The 15,593-nt window shown below is 35.0% G+C and overlaps 1 protein-coding gene across 6 annotated transcripts in view; it reads right to left on the bottom strand.

Moving 5' to 3' along the window:
- Nucleotides 1–15,593, bottom strand: part of ROCK2 (Rho associated coiled-coil containing protein kinase 2) — a 142,320-nt gene that overhangs the window by 57,730 nt on the left and 68,997 nt on the right. For all 6 annotated transcript variants that reach the window (XM_072858598.1, XM_072858599.1, XM_072858597.1 and 3 more), the window contains exons 6-18: nt 13,050–13,194; nt 9,826–9,964; nt 8,059–8,150; nt 7,088–7,247; nt 6,426–6,489; nt 4,527–4,606; nt 4,126–4,174; nt 3,250–3,385; nt 3,030–3,121; nt 2,530–2,776; nt 2,108–2,214; nt 1,289–1,448; nt 107–267 (exon numbers count right to left, since the gene is read on the bottom strand). In XM_072858598.1, coding sequence (XP_072714699.1) covers nt 107–267; nt 1,289–1,448; nt 2,108–2,214; nt 2,530–2,776; nt 3,030–3,121; nt 3,250–3,385; nt 4,126–4,174; nt 4,527–4,606; nt 6,426–6,489; nt 7,088–7,247; nt 8,059–8,150; nt 9,826–9,964; nt 13,050–13,194 — 1,632 coding nt within the window. The remainder of the gene's footprint in view (nt 1–106; nt 268–1,288; nt 1,449–2,107; nt 2,215–2,529; nt 2,777–3,029; nt 3,122–3,249; nt 3,386–4,125; nt 4,175–4,526; nt 4,607–6,425; nt 6,490–7,087; nt 7,248–8,058; nt 8,151–9,825; nt 9,965–13,049; nt 13,195–15,593) is intronic.

The raw sequence follows: 15,593 nt of genomic DNA, 5'->3' as shown, positions 1-15,593 counted from the left end.
TGCCATTTTCATTCACAAACATCTCTAAACATAGCTATAACAGGGAAAATATTATGACATTGAAAACCAGGTTCCACTCAAGACTCCTTTTGTCATTGTTCCTTACATCTTCATTTAGTATATCCTTTTGCCTAAGGAGCTCATTGATTTTCTGTTGTGATTGTTTGAGATCACAGTCCAACATGGAGCGCTGCTTTTCAGCTTCTAACAACCGATTTTCTACTTTTTGCTTTAAAGCTCTCTCTTCCAAAAGTTTCTTCTCCATTTCTGTGAAGCAAGAGATTTAAGATGTCAGTCAGTGTCAACCAGGGGATTTTGGAGGGTGAGAGGGGGAGGAGGTCTATCCCATATTAACAATAAGCAGCATGTTTAACCTTTTAACACTGAAGAGTGATTCATTAAAATTTTCACAGTAAATCCACTCCCAGAGGATGCTTTTGCAAGCATTCCTAACTGATAGCTATTTCCTACTTCTGAATTTCAAGATAACTTCCAGTTTATCTGCAACTTATCCGAGATGGATAAAAAGGGTGGATATTTAAAAATAATCTATCTAAATCTACTGAAGTTCTGCTTTGACTATGATAATTTGAAATCATTTAAAGAGTTGAAGCTGTTTAGGAACCTGATATGCCAAGTGATTCAGCCATTATTACTGAATCATCTGTGCTTCTTTTGAACATCTGGAAGGACAGGATCTGTAGGTAGCTTTTTAAGTAGCTGCAATAAACATAAGCCATTTAATTCAAATGTAAGAGCCGTCTTCTGGAAATGTTTAGTAATTAACCCTCTCCAAGAGATTTCCATTGTCATGGGATGCACCAGAATACGCATAGTGACTATGGAAGCCTAGCAAAGGCTTTGCTATTTCTAACTCTGTCTGGTCTACATATTTAAATCGTGAAGTTGCTGACGTATTTTATTTAGGAAGACAAAAAAAGGTATGAGTACACTGAGTAAGAACGCAAATAAGCTCTTAACAAAAATGTTTCAAGCAGTTTTAGTAATATAAGTTTAAGAAAAATTAACTCAGAATACACTAGCACAGAAAATGAGGACCTGTGCAACGGAGCACCTGTTTTAGTCCGAGAATAAAACAGTGTGTCTTTAACCTAGCAAAGCAAGGACAAAGGGACTACGACTGATTTTTATGACACTAATTGTATTTAAGAAGAACAGGAGAATCAAGGAAAAAAGCCTACACTTAGGCTTCCACTAGCATTAAAAGATTATGTTATCTACTTCGTATAATTTACACCTAAGTCCAACTGTGATGTCAAATACATACCTTTCATGGCTTCAGACTTTGCTTCCTCTATAGACTCATAGATCTTATTTTTGTCTGCTAATCGTGCTTTTGTGGCTTTATGTTCAGCTTCTTCTTGTTCAAGGTTCTGCTGCATAACTTTGAATTTATATGTCATATCTATTTCCATGTTGCTCTTTTCCTGTTAAAGAAGAAATTACATTGAAATAAAACATTAAACACATCAGGTCAAAGAAAAAATTTTGGACAACAGTAACATGGTGCTTGAAAGCATGCTAAGAGTAGAAGAGACAGCTCAGACTCTACGGAGCTAACTGAGAACTCATTCATTTCTACAAATGTTTTTCTATGGATGGCAAAGTGCTCCAAAAATGCACAATTACATCCCCAGTTGCAAACAATTATAGAATTACTGCCTTAACAACCAACATTCTGTAGTAAGAACAGCTCAAATATTAAGTTTACTGAAGAATTTTTTCAATACTTTTGTTCCAATGACAAATTTGTTGAAAAAAATTGAGCAGAAGCTTTTTTATTTTTGGCAATATTGACAGTTTAAAAAAAATCAGGTGAAATTAAATGTTACTTCTGCACTGTTAAGCTACACACTGGAGTACATGTACTTTACAAGTAAAATGTATTATTATCTTAAGGGAAATGCTGCCTTTTTTCCCCACTTCTCATATTGCAAAAACAATAAACAAAAAAATCAAAGAATAAACACTGAAAACAAGGCTTATTTTCTGCACAGATTTTGTCTCCATGTCTCAAGTAATAAAAGTGCAAATTTAAAAATTCCGTAAGAATGTAACACCAATGTTCACTTAGAAGTGCTATTACCTTTTCTAAATCTGTAAGTTTTTCCTGCAATTGTCTCTTTTCCATTTCCAGTTTGGCTAATGCACTCTTTCCATTTTTTACTTCTTCTTCCAGGCTAGATATTCGACCTAAAAATGACCAAAACATCAATGAGGGTGGGCAGTGTGTGGAAAAAGAATGTACTGTATCTACTTAGAGATAAAAATTTTCAAATGTAACAGCTTCTAATTCTGATTATGAAGAACATCTCCATTCAGGGTGATTTTAAAAGTTACCAATAACATTTTGTGAATGTTGTCACATATTTTCTCTTAAATGTGTGTCCACACTTACAGAACAGTGTATAATCTAGTCACAATCTGAAGCTCAAATAACATCATCAAAACCTATTTCTATTTCTGAAATGAGAAGCAAGCTTAACTTCAGAACATTTGTGGGAATACCTTGTAAATCACTGATAATCTCTGATCCATGACTTCGATCTCTCCTTTCAGATTCTAGAGCTGACTGAAGATTGAGAAAGTCCTTCTCCAGTTTGAGTTTAGCATTCTCTAGCAGGCAGTTCTTATCTTGTAGTTCTCGATTATTAGCTTCCAGCTGCTGGATTTGCTTTGTGCTTTCTGTCTGGTTCTTCCTTAACCTGGCTGCAGTATCAGACTCTGATCGCAGCAAAGAATTGGCTTCATCCAACTACAGATTCATAAAAACATATTTCAGAAACAATTAAAATATAACATCTACCATTTCTACTACAGAATACTAGATTTTATGGATTAAAGAAATAAAAAGGAATGTATTTTAAGTTAACTTTCAAACACCAAAACATGACAAGAAAGAACAGCTTTTAAAACTCCATTACACATTTCAACTCCCTCCACTACTAGTAAAATCTGTAGTTCAAACAGCTATTATTTTAAAATATACATATATAAAGTTGGCATGCCTGTCTTTGTAGTTGATTGATTTTCTCATTGGATATTTGAGAGTTCTGATTCCTCTTTTTTAAATCTTCAAGCTGGTCTTTCAAACTGTTAACTATAAAAAAAAAATTCAACATTGTTAATCACTGTCATGAAAAAGCTTTAATTTGAGCTATAATTCATTTATTTTATCTTTTAAAAACCCACATCAAAACAGAACCCTTCAAGCATGGTTCAACATACCCTCATTTTCCAAATTGCGCTTCTTATCTGCTTCATGTTCTGCTTTTCTCTGGTATTCTGTATTCTTATGCTGAAGAAGAGCCTTCTCCCTTTCTAACTGCCTGACTGCAGACTCTACGTTCTTCCTTGAAGTTATCTGGATATATTTTTAAAAAAACACCACTAATTACATACAGAAGAATGGTATTCTTTAAATGACAAAAAGACAGCTCATGCACTCAGTTTAGTTTGTAATGGAGAAAGACACAGTCCATTTGCCTGCCGCAAACACAGCATATCAGAACACGTGGTCAAATCCAGCCCAGGATGACTATGGCCAGGAGCTTTTACAATTTTAAAACTGATCATTTGGATTTGATGAATGTGGTAAACCAACCTAGCAGCAACTCAGGAAGCACACATACATGTAAGGTCTCAACATGCACCTGGATGAGCAATAAATTAAGTTGTACACATCCACTAAAGAGATGACCAATTTGTAGTAGCACTGAAGTGCAAAGCTGGGCAAGAAAGAGGGTCCTTTTACTGACACTGTTTGAACAGTGCAAAGAATGGGCTTCCTCTTCTAGCAACATTACTCTTGCATCTTCAGTTATTAGAATTGTATATGGATTATTCATATTACGCTGTCTCCTCTAAACTAAAAACATGGTAAAAACCAGATTTTGGAAACAAATGTGTAGTTGTAGTACAGAAATCACAATGAAAATATTTTAGCAGTGACAACAATTTCATGCTTGTGAATATCACGAAATCAACTGGTATTACTTGCTGTAAATACACAGCTACTCAAAAGTAATTTGCTGTTTCCTAAGGAAAAAAGCCACACACAAATGTTAAAGTTCTAATTCCAATAAGAAATAACTACAGACTTACCTCTTCATCTAGCTCTTTCACTATCTTCTCTAAACGAGTATTAGTAGACCTGAAGAAATTTGAAAAATATTTTTAAACCCTGCTGATTATACAGAAATTAGAATGTTTGGATGTGTCCAATTAATTTTATGTAAGATACTCTATTTTCAGCAATCACATGAAACTTCAAGGACTGGGGAAATCACTCAAACAATAGAGAGATTCTTATGGAGAGTTACGGCAAAAAAAACCCCAACCCAGTAGTCACAGGAGTAGCAAGAATTAAGCCAGCAATTTACAGTGAGGTCTGCTTGCAGGGTTAGGAATTCCCAAAGTGGATTAAAATGCTTTTAAGCATTCAAAAACAAAAGGTGTAATAAAACTTCTTTATAAACATACCAATCATGTCAAAACAGTCTCACCTGTACTTCTGTTCTAGTTCATCTTTGGCTTGTAATTCGTTACTGAGCTGTTCTTCGAGCTTGCTTAGTTTTTTCTGAAACTGTGTAAAATGTCAAAAAAGCATGGCCCACATATAAAAATGCTATCACATAAAACAAGTGTAATTCAATTAGATAACAAAAAAAGGGAAAGCAAGGAAAATTAATTCAACCTTCCACTATATTATTTTAAAACCATCACCAGAAGGTTACATCTTTACAAGGTATTAATCCTGATGATTTTAAAGACACAGATCCATAGTAACGAAATTTGCTGCAGGCTACATTAAATCTAACCATTGCAGAATTACGTGCCACAGATTGTGAGTCATAAAATTTCTACGGGCAAAGAATATTGTTACTGGCTGTTTGCTGTACTCTTTCTCTGTAGACAGAAACCTTCCACTGGAGCAGAATTTTTGGGATAGTCTTTTCTAAAGAAAATTAAAAAATAAAAAGGGGGCCACATGACCAAATTGGACAATATTCAGAGACTATTCGTAAGCATGTTCAATGACCTCACATAAAGAATAATTTCTTAGTTTAACACATACAGAAGCTAACGAACACTTTTCAAGTTTGAGAATCCTTTTAATATTTTAGTAAGCAAAACAAAGCAAATTGTGAGACACATACCCAAATGTTCATTAAATAAATTATAAATAATAAATTTTGGAATCGCCTCACGTCTTCAGGCTTTCAAATAAATGTATTTTCCTCCCTTCCTTCTCCTCCTCTACCCTCCAAACATAAAATGTAAAAATGTGTTTTTCTAAAACACTTTATAATTGTTACAATTAGAAGATTCCCAGAAAAGGGACACCGAAAAGGACACCAAGACCAGAGATTCATTGCTTGAGAAAATACAAATGAAAAAAGTTGTCAGAAGTGAAATGCAAAATTTTACCAACTACGTTTACTACCACAACATAAAGCAAATATCATGAATGTGACACTATGTATTTTAAACAGCAGTAGAATTTCTTTTTAAAAGGTAAACTCTAAAACTACTAATCTATTTAGCAATGTCTAAAACTATTAATCTATTCAGCAATGACAGGAAAGAATGAAGTGGAGTCTAATAAACATTTGCATTTAAATATATGCTGGTCAATACATAATGCATTTCCTTTACTTATTTTTTAAACTTTGAAAAGGAGTTGTAAGTTTTAAGAAATGTTAACAATATACTATCTACACTTGAATAATACAAATGTTTAAGTAACATAATAAAGTAAGTAAGTACATGAAAATTCCATCACATTCTCCTGTCATCTGCAAACTTAAATTCAATTGTCAATCTTCAAAAGCTGGATAAACGTGCTCCATACACTCACTTCAACTGAGAGCATGATTTAAATATTCCTTCATCACTGCAGGTGACAATTTACTTTTCCAAACTCTGAATAAATCAGTCATGAATCACTCAGGCAAGTGTGGAGCCAAAATTCACAACCTTCCCAAGAGTGATGTTGTTTGTGGCAAACAGAGCCTTACACATTTGTTTCCCAAACAAATTCTAGATGCCAAAAGAATTCAAGAAAAATCTGTATTCATTCATCTTTATAAGTACCTTAATACTTGAGCACAACTGTTTCAAAGTACAACTGGTTTACTGTTAACAATTTGGTGAATAAACATTTAAGAAATTTCACATTCACACAAATTATGTAGGAATTTTTTCATTCCTTTCATAATTCAAATAATATACTTACCTCCTTGCTGTCCTGTAAATAGAAAATATCATTTTTATTGAGGACCATTAAAAGACAAAAAGCCCCCCACAAAATTTCTTGAAAACTTATTTTAGACTGTCTTTCTTAACAGACTTAACAAAATTAGTTAATCATACCATTAATACTTACGAAAAAAGGCACTAACCTCATTTTTACTAGATTGCACAGATTCATTTTCTCTGCAAGACTGAGAGGAGTCACTTAGCAACCTGTCAAAAACAAAAACAAATCCCTCCAGCTCTTAAGTTTTCAACAACTCTAGCAACCTTGCCAATCAACTCATTTTAATCAATTCTCTCAAGTCTTAATTTGTCCTACACTATTCTCAGAATGAAGCTTGTTTTATTTCAGTGTGAGTGCATCTTTCTTATTTGAATCTTTTCTTAATTGAAGTATAACATATGTTTTCAAATCCATAGCAGCTTATAATTTTTTAATTAATACAATTATTTTTTAACTATTCGAGTCCTAGCAAGCTATTATCTTGTGTAAACTTTTTTATAAAGCTACTAATAAAAAGCCATTTTAGAACTAAATTACAAATCTAGCAGTATTTTAACCCTAAAATATTTTTAAGAGACAACATAATTCTGTGCATATAAAAATAATGTGTTTAATCAGTTATCAAAATAACCAAAATAGTAGCAAATTATATATTCTACTTAAACTGCATTTTGTATCTTCACAATTGGACATATATGAATATAATGCAACGAATAAATTATGTATCTAGAGTGAAAAAAAGGATAGGATATAAGAAAAATCTGCAGGTGTATTTCTGAAAATGTATATTAAATTATCACATACAAATTGTCTCTATAGTAGGTAAATCCTATAAAAGGCAGCTGGTTTCCCACGAAGGCTTTGGGGATTGGAAAGGTTTCCACGTCTCCCTTGTCGTCCTCAATGTCATCAAAATTACTGCTATCTATGTCACTGCTAAGCTCAGGAACAACAGGAGCAGCAGCTATAAAAAGGGGAGAAAAGATCAACTTCACTCTAAGATTCAGCCACTTCCTAAATACTGGTATCTCTGTAATATTAAAAAGCCTATAATGTAAGTTGTCCTGCTAGGACAACTTAAATATGTATTAACCATGCAGCAGATCTGTAAATATCACTGTGAACATTTTTTTCTAGAGAAATCTGTTTTTACATTAGTTGCCTAATGCATAGAATACCTAATGCACAAAATGTATTTGCTAAGGTAATCACATTTGAGAACAGAACTGTAAATACAATCATCATTTTAAGAAACTTTAGTAAATACAGGCCTTTAGAAGTTACGATCAAGCTCATGATCTGAACTGATCACACTTCGGTTTTTTGCCTAAAGCTATCAAGTTTACCGTGCCTTAAATGAAAAGCAGTAAAACTGACAAGACCACTGTCAAACTACTGTCTTAACTTCAGAAGGTTAAAAAAACCCCAAAACACAACAAAAATCCCCCAAACAAAACAACAAAAGCCACAAAGAAACAGAACCTAACATGCATTCTTTTTAGTTAGAATTCTAAAACATCCAGTTCTGTTGTTCAAAACAGAAATCTATACATTAAAAGCACGATAAAGGTGAGGATAATTCAGTAGGAAAAATGTGTATTTACTAACCCTTACTAATAAGAGTTTTTATAATACAAATGATAAATACGGAAGTTTGAGCAAGATTCTTGATAGATAGAAAATACCTACTTAATTTATACAGCCCAAAGTTTTTTTTTCATTTCTACTACTGCAAATACTGAATAAAAATAGAACTTTTAAGCTAATTTACTTACTCTCTCGAATGTTGTCCCAGTTCCACTGATCACTCTTGAAGAAAGGGTGATGCTTTATTTCTTCTACCCCATTTCTCCCAAGTCGCACATCCCTAAACATAGCAATTAAGTTACATTCACATTAGGAAAAACAACACTGTTTTTTGTTATTTAAATTCTGACTTGCTCATAAGCAGCAAAGAAACTTTCAGTAAAGATTGTCTGTGCTAACCACATTAATGGTCAAATGAAAAAAAATTTAAAAACCACCAACCACTGATCTGTAGTTTCTTATATAAAATGTACTCTGTTTCTTAGTATGCACTCTCCCTGCGACTGCTAAAATGTCCAGAATTTGGAGTCTGCCACGTGGGGAGTAAAGCAAGAAAGAAAGCACTGAGGCAAAAACTAAGAAAAAACTAAAAACACAAACAAAACCCCAACACCCTCAGGGGAAAAAAAACTGCAGAAGTTCCGTGTCTGCCAAACCACATGACAAACCTTAAGACGCAAGTGAAGGAAGGTCTAACTTACTGCACAGAACAGTTATTCAAAGCTGGACTGAAATAAATATTTTAAGAATTCCATCCTCTGCCCCATAACTAACCCTGACACATCTTTTGCTGATATTTGCAGTGAAGTAAATCTTAAGTGCAACAAGAAACTTTTACTTTGACCAGAAGAAGTCTCTCTTAAAACTATCTACAAGAACAAGACATAAAAACAATGCATGTAGAAGAACTAATAAATCACAGGGTTGATGCTTATTCCTTCTGTAAGTGCTTCAGCAGTGATCACGCATAAGGAAAGAAAGCATCTGTTTCAAATAAATCACTTGAGCACTGTATTAAACAGGAAGACGGACACACGTAGTGGAAGTACACCTCATTGCATTTACATTATTAAATTCTACTCATATTTTCTCTCTAACCTTCAGCTGCTAAGGGTGAAAAACGCTGTTAAAGCACATCCTTCCTGAGTAACCACGATCTTGCTCAACAGAGCAAAAAATCTCTCTTTGAATGCAAAAACAGTTATAAGGCAATTTTTTTTCCCAATACCTCATTCTATAAAGGCTAGATGCTCTGCTGTAGCCAAGTTCAGGTGACCACAGGAAAGCATAAGAAGGCATCATCAATCCAGAGTTAACTACAGACCTACAGTGGTGTTCTTTTAAATCAGAGAAATTGAAGATGATCTCTGCTTTCTGGAACTAAAGAAAATTGTAAGTGTTCAGGTCAAGAACAAGCTTACACAGTTTAATATCAATAAACAGCTCAGTTCCACAAACGGAGACCTCTAGATCAATTTATTGCTCGTTTGTTAGCTATACTTGTCAATTAATACAACCAAGCAAATTTTAAAAAGTTCAAACATTCTAAGAAAGCTTAAACAAACTCAGTAAATACATGCTTATTTTCATAAAAGTATTTGCTTTCATTTTTTTAAGTAACACCCACTTGGACACTGAGCACAACAATCTGGTCCCTGCCTCGGAGCTTACAAATTACTTTCAGCCTTACATGTTTGTTACTGTATTATACACAGCAATTGGAAGGATTTGTCTGGCATGAATTGTGATGTTAACAAGAGCTGTCAGAACTGCTCACAGAAATAAAATACAATACCTGGAAAAAACACCCAAAAGAAAAACTAGAGAGCAGGAGATTTTGCAGAAGAGACTTGAACAGAGATTAGGAGAAGTAACGAAAGGAATTAATTTTTACAATGTACATGTGCTAATACCATCCAAAATAAAAACAGTACCACAATAATACATGCACTTACCTATCAGTTAAAAAGGCACAGATAAGGTTCTTTGCATGCTTAGAGATTTCCACATCATCTGGGAAATGTAATGAGTTCTTATGATCCATAATTTTACTGTATGTTCCTACTAGTGAGTCTGCATAAAAAGGAGTATCGCCTGAAAATAAAATAGTAAATTGACTGTGATTTTGAGCCATGTTCAAGTCATGTAAGTTGAAAAAGACAAAAGAGATGAAGAAAAGTCAAGCAGTTTTACCTGAAATAGTCTTTTACTCAAAAAAATCCAATAAAATTGGAATGCAGGGTACAAAATAATGTATACCTCTAAAGACACACTACCAAATGCATACCACTACCAGATGCATACCACCACCAAAATTTCACCCAGTGAATTACATCTTTTGTTCTAACTGAAAACTATCACTGTGTTTTCTAATTTAGATGATGGCTGACACCCACATAAATTCCCATCTGTATATCATCTATGTATAACGGACTGAAACTCATTAAAGATTTGCTAATGCACATTTGTTGGAAAGAATCCACCAAAGCTATCCAAAGACTGTTTCAGAGGCATGCAGGTCTACCCTGGCTACCCCTGGAGCTGCCTAAGGCAAGTCAGCTCTAAGCAGGAGCCTTCACAGTGTGTTACTGCACTGTTAAACCCATATTAATAAATCTTGTTGACTGATAAATTATATTAGCTTGAGTGCCCATATTAACATGGGCAGGTGGCTTTTAAAATCATTGACCTTTCTCACACAACGGTTTTCAGCACAGGCTTTAGTTGAGTCTAGTTTCTTTGCAAATATCCTTGAGAAAGGTAAAATTGGGACAACTGAAAAGATTCAGTATCGATAAAGGTAACTGACATTCAAGTTAACTGACAACATTCTGAGTATACAAATGGTTTGGGTCAATCATCAAGAAGCTGCAACTTTTACATAAATCCTTTCTCACAACTAATCCATAGGTTTAATAGAGGTGCTGAACAATCAATCATGTGAGCTAGGCTCTTTCCTCTGCACTGCTGTGCTGCGTGCAGATGGGGATCAGCCAGCAGGGCAGTCAGCATGCTGACTGCATGCTTCCAACAAGGTACTAACAACTTCAAAAGCTGAAAAAAATGTACGAACAGACCAATGGACAAAAACCATTCAGCTTTCAAAAAGAATATAAATGCAACAATCCTATCCTTAGCCTCTTTCTGTCATTTTGTGGCAAAATAAGAAATTAGTAGTTACCAGCTTGAATGAAATACCTAGACTTTTAGTAAATTCAATAGGTTGCCACATTGGAGGAGGAGATCACTGATATCTGCTGCTGCCTGGCTCTTTCCAAGCTTTCCCCTTCTCAGTTATCTTTGGTCTCAGAAACAGTTTTGATTTAGGCCACACCTCAAAACTACCCTAAGTCACCATTTTTGTCAAATGAATTTGATCTGAGCCTCAAAGACTGTGTTTGTAAACAAAGTCATTGAAGGAAACAATGTTGGTGCTGTCAGACAGGAAATCCAATTGAGATGAGAATATTTTTTGATTTGAGAATGACAAATAAAATAATTACAGGGCCTAACTAGGCCCTGTAATTGTAATTACCAGTATAAAGACGAACCAGGTTTTAACATTTCAAGAAGACTGCATAGATAGAAAATCACATATCTATTTCAGGGGAAGAAAGAGGCTCAGATTAAGAAAAAAATAGCAGGAAGAAGGTTTCATGAAAAGCACAAAGAAAGAAGACAAGAATTCAGCTGAAAGGGTACAGCGTTAATCACATATAGGATTATGGCATGGCTAAAACTGAAACAGAAACAAAACTGTTATTTCACTCCCATCAGAAAAAGTGTTTAAAAAATTACAGAGTTAATGAAAGTGAAGTTTCCAGTCCAGAGTACACACAAGGAAAAAAAATATGTTCGTTCTAAAGCAAAAAGGAAAAAAAAAGTAGTAAAAATAGCATAGCTTCAAATATTACAATAAGATACTTTGAGAGGAAAAATACATGAGACCTCTGACATATTAGAAATTTTCTAACACAACTCCAGACTCTAGAAATAACTACACCAAATAAAGCCCTTGAGCTTAGCAACCCATACTGAAACCTCGGAATAAAAACACAGTGTGTTGCACTGAAACCCAGACAGATTTTTGTCCTAATCAGATACAGGTTCCCTCATATAATCTAGCTCCTGCAAAAACTGTACCTCTTCACTTTCACTTTAAAAAAATGTTTTAATTAGAAGGATAAAAAGGGGAGAATCCTCCCACTCAGATACAAGTGGGGAATAAAAAAAAAAAGAGGCTCTGAGAAAACATTCTGGACAGCTATGTCCAGTATTATAGTAACTGAAGAATTTTATTTATTGCTAAAACTGTTTATGAGAGACTATTAATTATAAAACACACTTTTTGTAAGTCAAAATGCCTTAATTCTGAAAGAGACAGAGATTGTAATAGCATCATATATCCAAACGTCTTTCCTGGCTCAGGATACCATAAACATCAGATATGCAATATTCCCAGAACATGCTGATTTGGATTTTTAATAATTATATGCTCAATTCCATCCTTCTATAATCAGTATTTTGCTACTAGACTATAATACTGATCATCACTGCATTTTAAGATGCAGATGACTCATCTCCTTAACAGATTATACTCTATATTCGTTGGCACAGCAGTCCAGTGTCTTTTACTGGAAAATCCTGACTTAAGCATAAAAGAAAGAACCAAGCTATACTTCCACAGTCATTTTGACCTAACAGAAGCCATTGCTAGTGCCAGGGGGAAAACAAATGGGTGCATGGGGGGGAAGAAAAAAACCGAAGAAAGAAAAAAAAGGAAGAAAAAAGAGGAGAAGGAAAAACAAACAAAAAAAGGGGGCAGTCCTGCCCTTCCCACTCCTTTCCCATCTCTGCATCCCTGAAAACTCTCTACTGCCCCTGAGGTGGCACAAACATTCATGAGATGATGAGGTAGCTGACCCCAGTTAAAACTATTCCAAGAATTAGTTTTAAGCTGAACTGAGTTGGGGAACTAATCACCGAGCAAGCACGCAAACAGCTGTCACAGCATAAGAGCAGCAGAGAGCAAAGAGAACAGGAATGAAGCAACAGCATCAGCCAAAAGTCAGAAGCTGCTAGACAGTGAGGTACAACCAGCCCCCCTGCAGCAAAGTACAGCTAAAGGCACAGTAAAGACTCAACGATAATCTCGTTAGCAGAAGAAATCACTACTTACCAACAAGCATCTCAAAAAGAAAAACTCCTACAGACCACCAGTCACATTCCCGTCCATAATAACCATCACCCCCTTGAGATTTCAAAACTTCGGGTGATATGTAGTCGGGGGTTCCCACAGCTGTATCGCAGCGCACCATACCTGTCTGTGCAACAGTAAGAATTCAAACAGCTCAATTAAAAATACTTCTGAGTCTTTAAACAATTAAACTATTAGTAGACCAGAAAAACATAAAAAAATATAGCCCAAAATACTTGGTTTGAGGAATATGTTTGAAAGTCTCTATTTTTTTACTCCAGAAGCAATATGGACTGGAATGACAATTTCTGATAACGTGCTCTCCCCTGCCTACTCCATAGCGGTTTTTCTTGATTACATCTTTCAAAGATTGACTGATTTTTAATTTTTGTTATTGGTTTCAATATGAAGCTACACACCATATTGGACTGTTCCTTATCTCACTGAGTTCAGGGAAAAAATTCAAAATAATTTTGACAAGCTATGAGTTCTAGGCTCTACATAGCAGATACATAATGGTTTTGTCTAATTCAGACAATAAATAAGTTATAGGTAAATTTGTATAGTCACACCTCGGTTTTTACTTAAAAGATAGGAAAAAAAATAAAAGGAAAAGCTATTTTTCAAGAATAGAAAAGCTTTTTTTTAAAAAAAGTGATTTTTATTACCATATTAACACAGTTGTATTAACAGAACTATTCTTCATCCTCTGTTTCACACTGAGAGACTAAAAATGCAGGGGCTAAATGACGCAGAAGCATCGTCAGATCTGCCAGCATGCTGGTTCAGACTTATAAGCCTTGTTTCCTTTAATCAAATTCACTGCATTCATTCCAGAGAGACCAGATGGATGAATGAAATGAAATCCTGGATGAAGTTGGAGAGGCACCAAAAATACACTCATCTTTTATTCTGTCTGTCAAGCTCAAATCTTTTCTAAGTCCTCTTACTAAGTTCTTCATGCATTTTGCCATCAGCTTTGGCTGAATATTAATACAGAATATTAGCAGCAACAACTACAGTCAAAATGCATACTTAAAGAAAGGGAGAGAAACATTTTGCTTTGGGAACTGTACTGACATGTAAAAATTAGACACCAAATTACAGTATTTCTTTTCACACACAACATGAAGTGCCAAAAGCTTTTATTTATGTACTAAACCAGAATCCTGGAAAGTCATGAACTGGCAGGCAAAAACTAAAGTGATGACTAAATACTGCAGAGACCTAAGGAGTACTTCAAATGTCCTCCTGGCAAATGCCTATCATCTTCTACAACTCCATGCTGAAGCTGACACCTAAAGGAAGTTTTAACTTTTCAGTTCCAGAATGAAGAGCAGGTTAACTTCTGCTTTCTATACTATGCACCAGATATTCCAGGATTATCAAGCTATGTGTTAAGAAAATTAACTCTTTTCAGAAGACCTAATGGATTCTTTGTACAAAGAAGAATACAGATTAACACATTTTAACACTGAGAAATAAACTAAAACCCAAAGGCTCCAGAAATCTAAAGCTGAGAACATTCAAAAATGGATCTGGCACATGGCAGGAACCACTGTTTGATCATCCTGATTGTCACAGCACTCTGTACACAAACCTACAGGTCTTCTCTGAAGCGTAAGCCTCTCTTTGCTTTGAGTACTGGAGGAATTGCTCTAGGCTCACGTGATTCTGCTGATCTAGTAGGACTGTGGCATCTTAATGAGGCCTCAAACACTCGTGCATATCTATCTCTTCCATATGCAAATGCAAAATTACAACAAGGGAAAGTCTGAGTCTTCACTCACTGAAGACTGGCTGAAGCCATCTGAAATCCTCCCTGGATAAGAAGCTTCTTTAAAAACAAAGTCTCTGAAACAGTTCTGAAAGATTTCTCTCTGCAAAATCTGAAATATTTTTTCAAAGGCTTTTTTTTCTCTCTGAAAAATCTGAAAGATTTTTCTGAAAGACCGCAGCTTCAGTCACAGCCTCATCGCCTTGACGCCTAAGCACTTAATATTCCATTCCTCTATAATTAATATACCATAATTAATATACCAAAACAAGAACACTTTTTAATATGTTATACATATCAATATTTTATGAAGTCTTATGCAAACAAAGCAAAGGTTCTGCCAGAAAGAAGCCAGCCCTACCCAAGTCTGATGGTTGGTACGTAGCAACAAGAAAGCTTCTTTCCAATGACATTACAGATGCTAAAGAACTCCAGGTAACAACGCCTTAAGTTTTCAGACAAGATGTCAAAGAATTGAACAGGAAAACAAAAAAATATTTCTACAGTTAAAAGGGCCCTGCATGCTAACATCGGTTTTCAGTGGACTATATCTCTCTGAAGCACGTGGAGTTGGTTGTACTTACTCCCCATAAAACTCTCTACTTTCTGTCTCAGGAACAAATCTAAAAACGCATTCACAGAATCATAGAACAGACCAGCTTGGAAGTGACCTTGAAAGATCATCTGGCCCAACCTGTCATGGGAGAGGGAGCCTAGGTGACATTATCTAGCCCCTGTCCAATCGCATC

The sequence above is a fragment of the Ciconia boyciana genome, chromosome 3, assembly GCF_034638445.1.
Source record: "Ciconia boyciana chromosome 3, ASM3463844v1, whole genome shotgun sequence".
Lineage (NCBI taxonomy): Eukaryota > Metazoa > Chordata > Aves > Ciconiiformes > Ciconiidae > Ciconia > Ciconia boyciana.
Note: the sequence above shows the minus strand (reverse complement) of the source record. Positions and strands in the feature narration are given on the sequence as shown.